At 40.1% G+C, this 13,002-nt stretch overlaps 1 protein-coding gene across 4 annotated transcripts in view; it reads right to left on the bottom strand.

Annotated features, from left to right (window-relative positions):
* AMPH (amphiphysin) overlaps nt 1–13,002 on the bottom strand; it is a 181,910-nt gene that overhangs the window by 55,055 nt on the left and 113,853 nt on the right. For all 4 annotated transcript variants that reach the window (XM_082399759.1, XM_082399760.1, XM_082399761.1 and 1 more), the window contains exons 7-10: nt 9,177–9,284; nt 7,195–7,280; nt 926–1,001; nt 198–280 (exon numbers count right to left, since the gene is read on the bottom strand). In XM_082399759.1, the coding sequence (XP_082255885.1) occupies nt 198–280; nt 926–1,001; nt 7,195–7,280; nt 9,177–9,284 (353 nt within the window). The remainder of the gene's footprint in view (nt 1–197; nt 281–925; nt 1,002–7,194; nt 7,281–9,176; nt 9,285–13,002) is intronic.

The following is a 13,002-nucleotide window of genomic DNA, read 5'->3' as shown; positions in this document are numbered from 1 at the left end:
ATACATCTGAAGGCTAAAAGTCAATGTAAAAGCACAGAACTAAGGCTGGTGTCAGCCTCCAGATGGAAAGGCTCCTTGGTTTTAGATCTTTGGAGGATGAGTAAAAGAGCATAGGCTGATACAGACTGCAGAATTTGCAACAATCCTTGCTTTAAAGGTGTACAGACATGAACTTGGCTCTGATGAACATGGCCTACCTGGGAGCTCCTTGAATGGTGAAGGCCTTGTCAGCGTGCTGGTCACCCAGTTTCGTCATCACTTCATATAGTTTGTGGCAAAGCTAAGGGGACAGAGGCCACTGCTGTAAGTCATTCTGGTGCAAATTCAGGCTACTGACCCCAGAAAGGAATTGTTTATCGAAAAACTAAGAATCTTATGATAGTATGGATGGTCCCAGGATAATTTAACCTCTGAATAGGGTTCAACTTAAAATTCATGTCAAAACTGTCAGGCCACAAACACAAACAGACTAATATATATACAAACCAGAGCAGGAAAACTTATTGTTTACATTGATTCCATTAGAGATAAAGTCATACAACCTCCCTGCTGAACTAAGAAAATATTAGTCGATGACAGAGCTGCTGACTATGTGAATATCTGGAGACCAATTTTTCCTGAGCCTAAAAGACTTGGAAATCCAACTTTAAAAATTGACTGAAAGAAAAAAAAAAAAAAGACTGTAAGACTGTAACACGCAGGCAGGGATTCATGAAAGCACAAACTAAAATCTTTACCAGATATACAGAACTGTGTGTCACTACAAAAAAAAATGTAGAAATATTATGGAGAGTCATAACACACTATTAAAAGAAACATGAAAGAGAGTGAATTCTTTGCATAATGCTGTGCCATTTCATTTGCTTCCAGAACAAACATTCGTTTACTTTATATTCCATAAGGAAAAATAATCTTCATTACTCACCACCGCAATTTCCTTATGAAACTTGGCCTCTAGGCTAGAGACATTTTTGAAAGTATTGACATAAAATCCAACTCGTCTACCATGTAGAGATACAAAGAGGAAAGAAGAGATGAGAAAGACTGGTCAGCAAAACTGTATTTTCAATGGCAATGACATATATCAAAAACAGATTTTCTTTACGTAATTTTGAATAACATTGGATTAAATAAAAATACCTAACCCAATGTAGGCCCAACCTTTCCTGATCTGTTAATGAACAAAAACAGCTTCTTTTGGTATACAGCACAACCTTTCCTAGAGTGTTGGTAATAACCCCAAGACATGGTTCTCACACTTCAGTGTGCATCAGGATCACTTGGAGGTTTGTTTCTGATTCAGTAGGTCTGAAGTGGGGACTGAGAATTTGAATTTCTAACAAGCTCTAGGTAATACTGATGGCGCTGGCTCAGAGATAACACTTTTGGAACCACTGCCCTAAGCATTTGTATTTAAGATTTGTATCTTGTAAAACTTTTCAGATAGAGAAGTTTATTAATTTTTACAAAATATAAATGGTCTAGTTTTGGTATCATATGTTTGGATTCTGAAATTTGTTTGATAGAGAGAAATAAAAAAACCTACAAACTAATTACAATTTTTCAGCTGAAGTGAGAGTGTACTTTCATTGAACAAATAAAAACACAAGCTATTCATTCGCAATACCTCAAACACATTTGTGAAGTAGTCATGGTGGGGGGCTTCTGTGAAATAAGCAAGGTCCCCTCAGTCTTCATTTTTAGGTCCCTAATAGTAAGCACACCAGTCAGCCCAGTGGATTCAGCCCAGTATCCCCAGTATAAGCTCCCTCTGCTCTAAACGAGGGCTCTTTGGACTCTATATTTAATTCAGTCCTTCTGACTCCATGTGAGTAAATTACTACTTTGATTTAATTCATGTTCTTTTTTCAATGACATTCTCAAAAATCATCCCAGAATCCTGATTGGTTAATTCGATTCCAAATGCCAATCAAGAGCAAGAAAGGACCAGAAATACTAAATAGGTCTAATATATGGAATAAACATATATTCAGGGAGTTTATAATAAGAATACTTATTGGGGAATAAGAATGTGCCCATACACAGTAGGCACCCCTCTTATTTAAACAAAGAGTTGAAAGGGTAGAGGAAAGAGGGCTTCTAGTGGCTTGGCTGTGCCTTGTGGTGAGTCAAATTCCAAACAGTACAGGTGGATGAATGTTGCATCATCATTAAAGCCAATAAAAAGAAGAGCCATCTAAGCTCTTTCTTATATTCCCTCACTTAACCCTCATAACAACCCCCAAGGCAGTGATTCTCATTTTATATCCAAAAAAACTGAGGCACAGAGAGTTTTACTGTTCCAGGCCATGCAATTAATAAGTAGAGAACCAGTATTTGGTTGCAAAAGGAGGAAAATGCAATAGAAAAGCATGGAATGTTTGCCAAGAAATTCTGCTGAAGCGTGAATGTTGTTATTTCCATGCTTTCTCATGAATTACGTGGCTTAGAATTTTAATAAAATAAAAGCTAGAAGTTCAATTTAGAGGTTCAGAAATGAAACAATAGTTGAGTGCTAAAATCCATTCTACCAATAAGACTTACTTCTCCTAGGGCTTAACCTGTACCTTAGATTCCTACCATGTTTCACTTAATCTTTTTTTTTTTCTTTATAAGATTAGTTTATTTGGGTTTTCTTCATCTTTTTTTTTCAGCTTCATTAAGGTCTGATCGACAAATAAAATTGTACGATATTTAAAGCGACATGATGGTGACCTGATATATACATTGTGAAAGGATTCCCCCCCCCAACTAGTTAATGAACACAACCATCACCTCACATATTTATCTTTTTCTTGTCGCACATTTAAGTTCTATTAGCAAATTTCAATTATATAACACAGTGTTATCAACTATAGTCACCATATTTTACATTAGGTCCTCAGTCCTTATTCATTAGAGCTGAAAGTTTGTACCTTTTACCAACCTCTCCCTACTTCCCCCACCGCCAGCACCTGGCAACCACTTTTCTACACTGTTTCTATGAGTTTGCCTTTTTTAAAAAAGATACCACATATAAGCGATACCATGCAGTATAACCTCACACCTATGAGAATGGGTATCATCAGAATGGCAAGAGAAAACAAATGTTGGCAAGGATGTGGAGAAAAGGGAGCCCTTGTGCACTGTTGGTGGGAATGTAAATTGGTGCAGCTGCTATGGAGAACAGTATGGAGATTCCTCAAAAAATTAAAAATAGAAATACCATACGATCCAGCAATTCCACTTCTGGATATATATACATGAGGGAATGGAGACAGAATCTCAAAGAGATACCTGCACTTCCATGTTCATTGCAGCGTTATTCACAATAGCCAAGATACGAAACAATCCGAGTGTCCATCAACTGATGAGTGGATAAAGAAGATGTGATATATAGATACAATGAAACATTATTCAGCCATGAGAAAGAAGGAAATCCTGCCATTTGTGACAAGACGTATGGACCTTGAGGGTATTATGCTAAGTGAAATAAGCCAGACAGAGAAAGACAAATGAATGTTTCGCTCAATCTTAATACTCTTTATCTATAGTGATCATGTGGCCCTGAATTCACCTACTTTTTCTTTTAATTTATTTAAAGTACAGTTGACCCTTGAACAACACAGGTTTGACCTGTGCAGATCCACTTACACGTGGACTTTTTCAATAAAGATAGTACCTGTATTTTCAATTGACAGATCTTTAAATTAACTAAGTGTAGAGGAAAGCTTGTGTTCAATAAGAGATCATAATATGTGGAGTCAAAAGAACTAGGGTTTGAGTTCTGATTCTAGCTGAACTGTTTCAGTTTCCTGCCCTTGGATGAGTCATTTACCAATTCTTTTGTTTTTGAGGCAGAGCTAGCAGTACTCAGATTTTAGACTGTATGGGGGTCAGCAACCCTGCGTTGTTCAAGAGTGAACTGTAATATACATAATCATGTATATGTCTGTATACACACACACACATTAATAAAGAAAATCCTGGCACAGTATGTTTGGGAAATAGTACTCGGAGGGTCAGATCAGAAGCCTGGGAGGTGACAGCCTGGGGAGACAGAGGACCTTCCAGACCAGGAAACACGCATTTATTTGCAGGCAACAGTTACTTACAGCCCATGGCCCTGTTGGACCTGGGGAAAGGAGAGGACTTGGACCTGTATTTGAGGAAGCTAACTAAGACAGAGGCTGGATGCAAGAGGAGAGACTGCACATGTCCTGACAACATCGTGCAGAGGGACCCAGCTCTTGCATGGTTTGCAAAGGAGTCTTCCTGGGGCACTTGAACTGGCAGCCTAGGACCCCAATCATGCAGACAGTAGTTCCTCATTCAATTAATAGACAAAGAGACTATCTAACTCTGGCTGCACACCTGGTGGTGGGCTAAGGTGTCTCCAGACACTAACAATCTAGTTGGAGGAGCACGTGAGGGCTGACTGATGAACATATGCTCCATTCATACTGGTGAGAGAAAGAAGCAGATTTCAGAAGAGCATGCGAGTGTTAAAGGTACCACAAAAGGCCATACATGATTAAATAGCAAAAATTAGCAGATACGCCAGAAACAGCTGAAGGAACCAAGAGGAGGGGAGAGTGATGGTCCCTGTGCCAGCTGCAAACATCTGCTTGAGAGGACAAACAGTCTGCCCTGAGGAAGGGTCAGATTTAAATAGAGATGGGGGAGGGGGGTCAAGTTGAAGTTGATGGTAGGTATCGTTTTATTTGCATCGATTTTTCACTATAATAAACAAAACCCTAATGAAGACCTATGACTTGAACTCCGGGTCCAGCTTTACTAGTTCCTTTGAATAAGCTTCTTGATTGTAAATGCTGGGTGAGAGGCACAGAAAATAGAAGCTTCGATGGGCACTGCCAACATGCTCCCCCTTCTATTCCCTCAACTTTGAATGTGACTTGACACAAAACCTTTGTAAATATGATGAGAAAGAGTTAGCATCTCACCAACTATTTAATTATGTATATTCCTTTAATGAAAGGTGAGTTAACATTTTTTCGTTCATTTATTTGTCGCCCATTTGAATTTCTCCTTTTGTGAGTCATCTATTCATAGTTTGCTTATTTCTTGGTGCTTGTTTTATTCTTATTTATTTATAAGGGATTTTCTATTAAACATATTGAACTTTGAATACATTGAGCAAAAACAAGAATCCCCTTTCTTCTACCTTTAAATTCTGTTTCCTGATACACAGCATACCTTGTTTATATCAATGATTATTTAGAGAAATAACTGGCACAGTACTAGAGAGAAATACCTTATTTAGAATGACTAAACAAACATCCACAATTTTCTAATATGTTTATTGTTTCCTTTTAGAACTGAGAAATTAAATCAACCAGATGTATTTAATTGAGAAAAAAGTTCAATATTTTTAATGCAATTTATCATATAGTGATTCTCTCCAATTTATGAAATCAGAGATTCTTTCAAAGTAGGGACTGTCTTGGTCTAGTTCATGAGTATAGGCACAGCACCTAATATAGCGGAACAGGACAGAACAGGCATGCAGTAAATAGTCCATGAATACATGAATGAATGAATGAATGAATGAGCAAATGAACAAACCAATGAATGAACAAATTTGGCACTCATTCCACTGGAAGGGCACATTCTGACTATAACCTTGGCTTGTAAAAAACTAGTGTCACCAGCAGTAAAATATACACCCACAAAGAGTACCAGTCTCTGAATTCTCATATTATCTGCTTGGGAGGTTTCATTTCACAAGTTCTTCATAAACAAGGGACTCTGAGACATTACCATTTCCCCAAAGGACTTGTCTGAGGCATCCTCAGGTCCCTCCTGGTCAGCTGTCAAGGCCAACTTAATTTCTTTATTAAGACGTTTCTTTGTTCTCGGAAATGGTGGAAAGGATTAAAAGCTCAGCTTACTGCAGTCCCAGCTTGCCAGCCAGGACACTCGCCCCTCAGCACTGCCCTGAGGGAAGCCTGTCCCCCCTGGGAGCTGGTCACTGCTTCCCCCAGAGCCCCCTGCAATGGAAGAAGAATACTCTGCCTATAAGTCTATTTCTGTCTCATAGATAGGTTCATTTGTGCCATATTTTAGATTCCACATATAAGTGATATCATATGGGATTTGTCTTTCTCTTTCTGACTTAACTTCACTTATGATCATGTCTAGTTGCATCCACGTTGCTGCAAATGGCATTATTTCGTTCTTTTTTATGGCTGAGTAGTATTCCATTGTATATACGTACCATATATTCTTTACTCATTCATCTGTCAATGGACATTTAGGTTGCTTCCATGTTTTGGCTATTGTGAATAGTGCTGTTATGAATATAGGGGCGCATATATCTTTTTGAATTAGAGTTTTCATCTTTTCTGGATATATGCCCAGGAGTAGGATTGCTGGATCCTATGGTAATTCTATTTTTAGTTTTCTGAGGAACCTCCATACTGTTTTCCATAGTGGCTGCACCAATTTACAGTCTCACCAACAGTGTACTAGGGTTCCCTTTTCTCCATATCCTTGCCAAGATTTAGGATTTGACTTAAAGCAGTGCTGCATGACAAGCACAATTATGTTTATTCAGGGTGGTAACATGGGGGTGCTGATGGAAATTGAGAGATATAAGGCCCCACTTCACCCAACAACTTCTTGTTCAACCACTGAGTGGGAAAACTGCACTTAATGGCATGAGAAATGCAGAATGCCTGTAAATAAGAAGAATATTTAACGTCTAAAATAGGAATGAAGTTCGGGTTAACAGGTAAGGGCTGAAAGTAGAGGCTTCGTATCAAAGACAGAAGACTAGATGAGCTATTGGAATAAAGGAAGTTCTTTCAAAAGCTAAAAGAGTATCCTTGTAAATTTCAAGGTTAAGGTCAGTTCTCCTAATGCTTCTTAATTGAGATTTGGGTCTCCACCTGAGAAGTATACCAAGGTCTAAAACTGTGCCATCCAATGTAGTAGCTGCTAGCCACATCAGGTTATTTAAATTTAAAAGAGTTAAAGAGAAATCATTTTAATTTAAAATTCAGTTCCCTGGTCACACTAGCCATATTCCAAGCACTCAACAGCTAGCCACATGTGGCAAGTAGCTACCATACTGGAAATTATAGATTACTGAACACTTCTATTGCACAGTGCTGAAGCATCACAAGCAATAAGACAAGATAAGGAATATTCACTGTTTGTAACCTTATATAACCTGTACAGAAACATCTTTACCTTGACCATAACGATGGTAACTCTTCTTGTAAGTCAACGTTAAACTCTTCAAACACTTTCTGTGCTTTCTGAAATTCCTCTTCTGCCTAGAAGTGACACATAACATGTTTACACTAAAAAATATCACAAAGACACAAGCCATTTCTAGACACAACAGCATCGCTTAATATAAAGTAGGAATAGCTTTATGGCATCCTGGAAACATTTTGGGAAGGAGAGAATCCGGTAAAAATCCACAAGATTTTTTTCAATAAAAGTGAAATACTGGGGACTTCCCTGGTGGCACAGTGGTTAAGAATCCACCTGCCAATGCAGAGGACACAGGTTTGATCCCCGGCCCGGGAAGATCCCACAGGCCGTGGAGCAACTAAGCCCGTGCGCCACAACTACTGAGCCTGTGCTCTAGAGCCCGTGAGCCACAACTACTGAGCCCACGTGCCACAGCTACTGAAGCCTGAGCGTCCAGAGCCTTTGCTCTGCAACAAGAGAAGCCACTGCAATGAGAAGCCCATGCACTGCAACAAAGAGTAGCCCCTGCTCGCCTCAACTAGAGAAAGCCCGCGCACAGCAATGAAGACCCAACGCAGCCAAAAATAAATTAATTAAATAATTTTTTAAAAAGTGAAATACTGAATCTTATTTCAAAAGGAAAACGTGATTGATTACAATGGTTGCTTTTGCATCTCTTAGAGTCACTCATTCTACAAAAATGAATTAACAGCCTGTCACATACACTGCTCTGCTCGGGATACTGGACACGGATGCTTCTCCAAGAAATTCCCTGTCTAGTGGGAAGTCTAAGTAATTACACTACAAGAAAGGGCTTATAAGCTGTTATGGAGCATGCTATTAAGGAAGATGGTGCAAGGAATAGAGAAGGTTCCATAGGACAGGTGATGTTTTAACTTGATATCAAATCTTGAAGAATGAGCAAATGTTTGCTAACAAAGGGGATGGCGAATGGACTGCAATACATAAAAGGTGGAGTTGCTGGAGTTGGGATGCTAGCTCACTAACCATGTGGACTTGTCAGACTGCTCCACCTCTGTGCACCTCAAATCCGTAAAATGGACACAGCAATGCCCACCTCACAGGTGTTGTGACTATTAAAGAAAGAGGATGTAAATGAAGTGTTGAACATGGTGCCTGGCACCTCAGGGGCCTCGCGTGAAGGGCAGCTCTTATCACAGCTGCTCAGGAGCTGGTATCGTAGGTCACGGAGGCTCCAGCTTAGGACATGTGTAGAGGAAGGAAAGGAGGGGAAAGAAGACTTGAAAGTTGACAAGGATGGAGAAGTGAGTCAGAACCAAATTGCGAAGGTCGCATGGGCCATGGTAAGGAATTTAGAATTTTTTTTCTACAGGCAATGGGAGCCATTAAAAGACTTAAGCAGTGGAGAAACTCTATCTAGATATGTGTTGCAGAAAGGCCATCCAGGCAGCTGTGTGTGTGCAGATGGGGGAAGGCAAGACTGGATGCCAAGTGAGAAGTCAGCAGGTGTCTCCAGTGAGTTGTCAGCCAATGACTGACGTACATGGTAAAAGCTCCAGAAATGGGTTTTCTAAAAGAAAAAGCATGTCATGCAATTGTAGTACACATCTGTACTCTCAAGCACAATTTATGTCTGAGAATTTCACACCTGATTTCCTAGCTGAATCTGCATTCTGGCATCCAGTATGGAGCACGACCACAGAAAGAATGTAAGGACGCATTACTTTCTTTGATCAGGCAGTACTGCTGGGGGCGAACATTTATTATGATGAAAGTGTGAGTCAGGGTCACCCATGTGAACTCTACTATGACCTGAAAACCCTTAATGTTACTTAAAAATTATGGACAGCAGCCCACAAGCACCGTACTTCAGTTTCAATTCTGTCCTGATTCCAATCTCCATGGGAAAGGCAAGATTTCATTTTCAAAAGCAAAGTTGCTATAGGTCACAGAACATGGAGAGTGGTGACAACAGTGGCATCGGTCCCTACCTTAGAGATGCGACTCTCGTCCTTCCTCTTGGAGCTCTGCAAAGCTTCCAGATGGTGACGGGCACTGTCATAGTCTACCAGCTTCCTGCTGCGCTTTGCAATGCGGTTCTGCCAACAGGGAAACACATGCGCTAAGAAAGAGACACGGTCACAGACTCTCTTCTGGACTGCCAAAACGCCTTCCTTGTCCGCAGTAGCTGATGACCTTGACCGGAGATCGAGGTGAAGCAGAATTTCACTAGACAAATGATCCCTGGAAAACAGACTACAGCCTCCGCTCCTTTGTGTGAAAACCATGAGGTAAAGGCCTCCCTTCCGATAATACCTAGGACAATCATGAGGAGGTGAAGGCAGAATTTGCAAAGACCAGAGAAGTTCCAGAGCTGGTTGAGGGAAGCACATAAACCTATACTCTCTGTTAGTCTCTATTCTAGATCTTTAAATGTTCCATTTTGAAGATAGTACAAGACTATATTAGGATTTGGTTTTATAATTCTAATAGCACTCACACTAACAGCAGTTCTATAAATCAGATTTACTTCCTAAGAAACCCTTTTTCCTAGAAGTGTTTGTCAATCCTTTTGTTCATTCAAATTATCTGAGGAGATTTAAAAATACATTGATTTCTAGAGACTTTTGTTTCCAGTTAGGCTATAGAGAGCTGCAAAGAATGTTACTGCCACACTAGCAAGAAAAAAAATTTGGATAATTTATAAAAGCATAAATTTGATTGTATCACAGACATGAAGTCACAAGGCGATAAAGGAATCTCAATTCCAAAGAGGGACGAGTCTCTTCAAGGAGAGATGAGACATACCAATTCTTTCCCCTTTGGCAGGTAAAAGCTGTGGCCACCACACAAGTGGACAAGAAATAGTCAGCTAAAATTTTAACACATTGTTTAAGGTCTATCGTGGGCTAACGTGTCAGTTTGGAATAGCTGGGTGTCCAAGACACAAAGGGAAGTTGCACTTATGGGCAAGCTCTTTCCTTGGGCCTCCACTGGATGTTATGAGAAAGTCTGGGGACAAGACACTCCCTTGCACTGCAAGTGAGAATGAGATGATCTCTGATGGCTATGGGGGTAGAAATACAAAGCCCTGCCCATTCCCTTGGACATTTTTCTCTTTACAAAGCAAAAGGCTTAAGCCACTTGAGGAGGAAACAACAGATCCTCTGGTCCACAGAGACCAGGCAGAGATCCACTGATTCTGGGGGAAAAGTAGAAGCAAAATCAATCTGGCCCCAGTGATGGATAGGAATCCCTTGGTCCCCTAGATATATTCAAAAATAATTGTAACACACAGAAGAGTGGGAGAAAAAATCTCAACCCACAGGGGAGGAACACAAAACCCTCTTGGGCCCAAGATCTAATTCCTACAACAAGAAGAGGTCTGATCCCACTTGGGTAGGGGCAGGAAACTCCTGCTCAAGATCAACCACAGATACGAGGCCGACTTTGCCTAAGACAGGCCAGGAAAGTATAACATAAAACAGCCTTGCCTCCACTCCAAGCCCAGCACTGAATAACAAGAAACAGCTGCCTACCACTGGAGAAAGGACAAGTGTATGGAGAGAGACCCCCTCTGAAATACTGGCACACAAGGACACCTGAAATCTGAGGGGGGGCAGGAACACTGAGAAAAACTCTCTGGCATCCAAGGGCCCAACCAATGTGGGTCAAAGTAGAGGCAAAAACTAGACTTCAACCCAAGAGTCTGAAAATTTTATAGATGTTAGACTATACATGTAAGGTATTAGCAGCCCAATTCTACAGGAATTTGAAAGCGACAGTGCGCTGTAAGTAACAATAGCAGCAACAAAACACAAATCCAGCTCAAGCTGCAAGCAGATTAATTTGAACTCTCACACTACTGGCTTGACAAAAAGGCATGCCCATTTCCAGGCATAAATATTACTCCAGTCTTCACTATTCTATACACGATGTCTGGCATTCAATTAAAAGTTCTGAAACACACACATTAAAAAAAGAAAAACGGCCCATGAGAAAAGACAGAGCAAGCAACAGAACCAGACTCAGACATGACCCAAATGTTGGAAGTATTAGTCAGTAGTTTTTGGGGGGGGGGGGCTGCACCCATGCAGCATGCGGGATCTTAGTTCCCCGACCAGGGATTGAACCTGTGTCCCCTGCAGTGGAATTACAGAGTCTTAACCACTGGACCACCAGGAAAGTCCCCAGTCAGTAATTTTAAAATAACTATGACTAATATGTTAAAGTATCTAGTTGGAAAAGGTAGACAAAATACTTAAACAGATAGGGAATTTCAACAGATACATGGAAATTTAGCTAAATGGAAATCAAATGGAAATGATAAAATTTATCAGAGAGGAGAAATTTCTTCATTAGACTTAAAACAGCTAAGGAAAGAAACAGTACAGTTCAAGATAAATGAAGAGAAAATTTTCTCATTAAAACACAAAGAGAGGGACTTCCCTGGTGGCACAGTGGTTAAGAATCCACCTGCCAATGCAGGGGACACGGGTTCGAGCCCTGGTCTGGGAAGATCCCACATGCCGTGGAGCAACTAAGCCCGTGCGCCACAACGACTGACCTGCGCTCTAGAGCCTGCGAGCCACAACTACTGATGCTGTGTGCCACAACTACTGAAGCCTGCACGCCTAGAGCCCGTGCTCCACAACAAGAGAAGCGACCGCAATGAGAAGCCCACGCACCACAATGAAGAGTAGCCCCTGCTCGCCGCAACTAGAGAAAGCCCACACCCAGCAATGAAGACCCAGTGAAGCCAAAAATAAAAATTAATTAATTAATTTTAAAAGATCACTAAAAAACCCCCCACAAAGTGAGCAAAAGTTTAAAAAAAAAACAGAATCAAGCATACAAGACCTATAATACAATATCAAATATCAAACAGTCTAACATCATGTAACTGGAGTCTCAAAGAGATGAGAGGGAGAGGCAGAAGAAATATTTGAAGTGATAATGGCTGAGAATTTTATAAAATAAGGAAGACACCAAAGTACACATCCAAGAAATTCATAGAATCCCAAGAGGGATAAATACCAAACAAGACACAGACAGCTACACCAAAACCAAACCGCTTAAAATCAAGAATAAAGAAAAAAAAATAAGTACAAAGGTAAGAATTACAGAAGACTAGTCTTCAGAAACTGTGCAAGCCAGAATACAATGGAGTAGCATCTCTTAAGCACTGAAAAATAAAAAAATCAAGACATTTTTAGAATTCTATTCCCAGTGAAAATACCTTCCAAAAGTAAAGGTGATATACACGTTTTTTTAAAAGACAAACAAAAGCTGGGGGAACTCATTGCCATATAAGAATTTTAATACCAACAGGAGCTGTACAAAGAAATGAGTACCAGAACTGGTAAAAATTAAGGTAAATAGACAAGATTTTGGTTTTTTACTTTTAATTGCTTGAAAAGGTCACTGAACTAGAGAAAAGCAGAAACAATAGATTGTGGGCTTTATAACCTATGTATAGGGAAAATATACGACAATAATAGCACAGGGGAAGGGAGGGAGGAGCTGGAAATATACTGCTATAAGGTTCTTAGACTGTACATAAAGTGCTGCAACGTTATTTGAAGTTAGACATGATAAGTTAAAGATGTACATCGCACACTGTAGGGCAACCACTAAAAATTAAGTTAAAGAGGATCAACTGATAAGCAAGTAGTGTAAAATATACTGATTCCTGAGCCCCAGACTAAGAGATTCTGATTTAGTTAGTCTGAGGCAAAGTCCAGGCATCTGTCCTGTTTAAAAAAATCCCCAGCGGTCTAGTTGTGCCCAGCTAGTCTAATACTGAGAACTGCAGAA

Source organism: Balaenoptera borealis (assembly GCF_965194805.1).
Source record: "Balaenoptera borealis genome assembly, chromosome: 7".
NCBI classification, from domain to species: Eukaryota; Metazoa; Chordata; class Mammalia; order Artiodactyla; family Balaenopteridae; genus Balaenoptera; species Balaenoptera borealis.
This window is presented reverse-complemented; position numbering and strand designations above follow the sequence as displayed.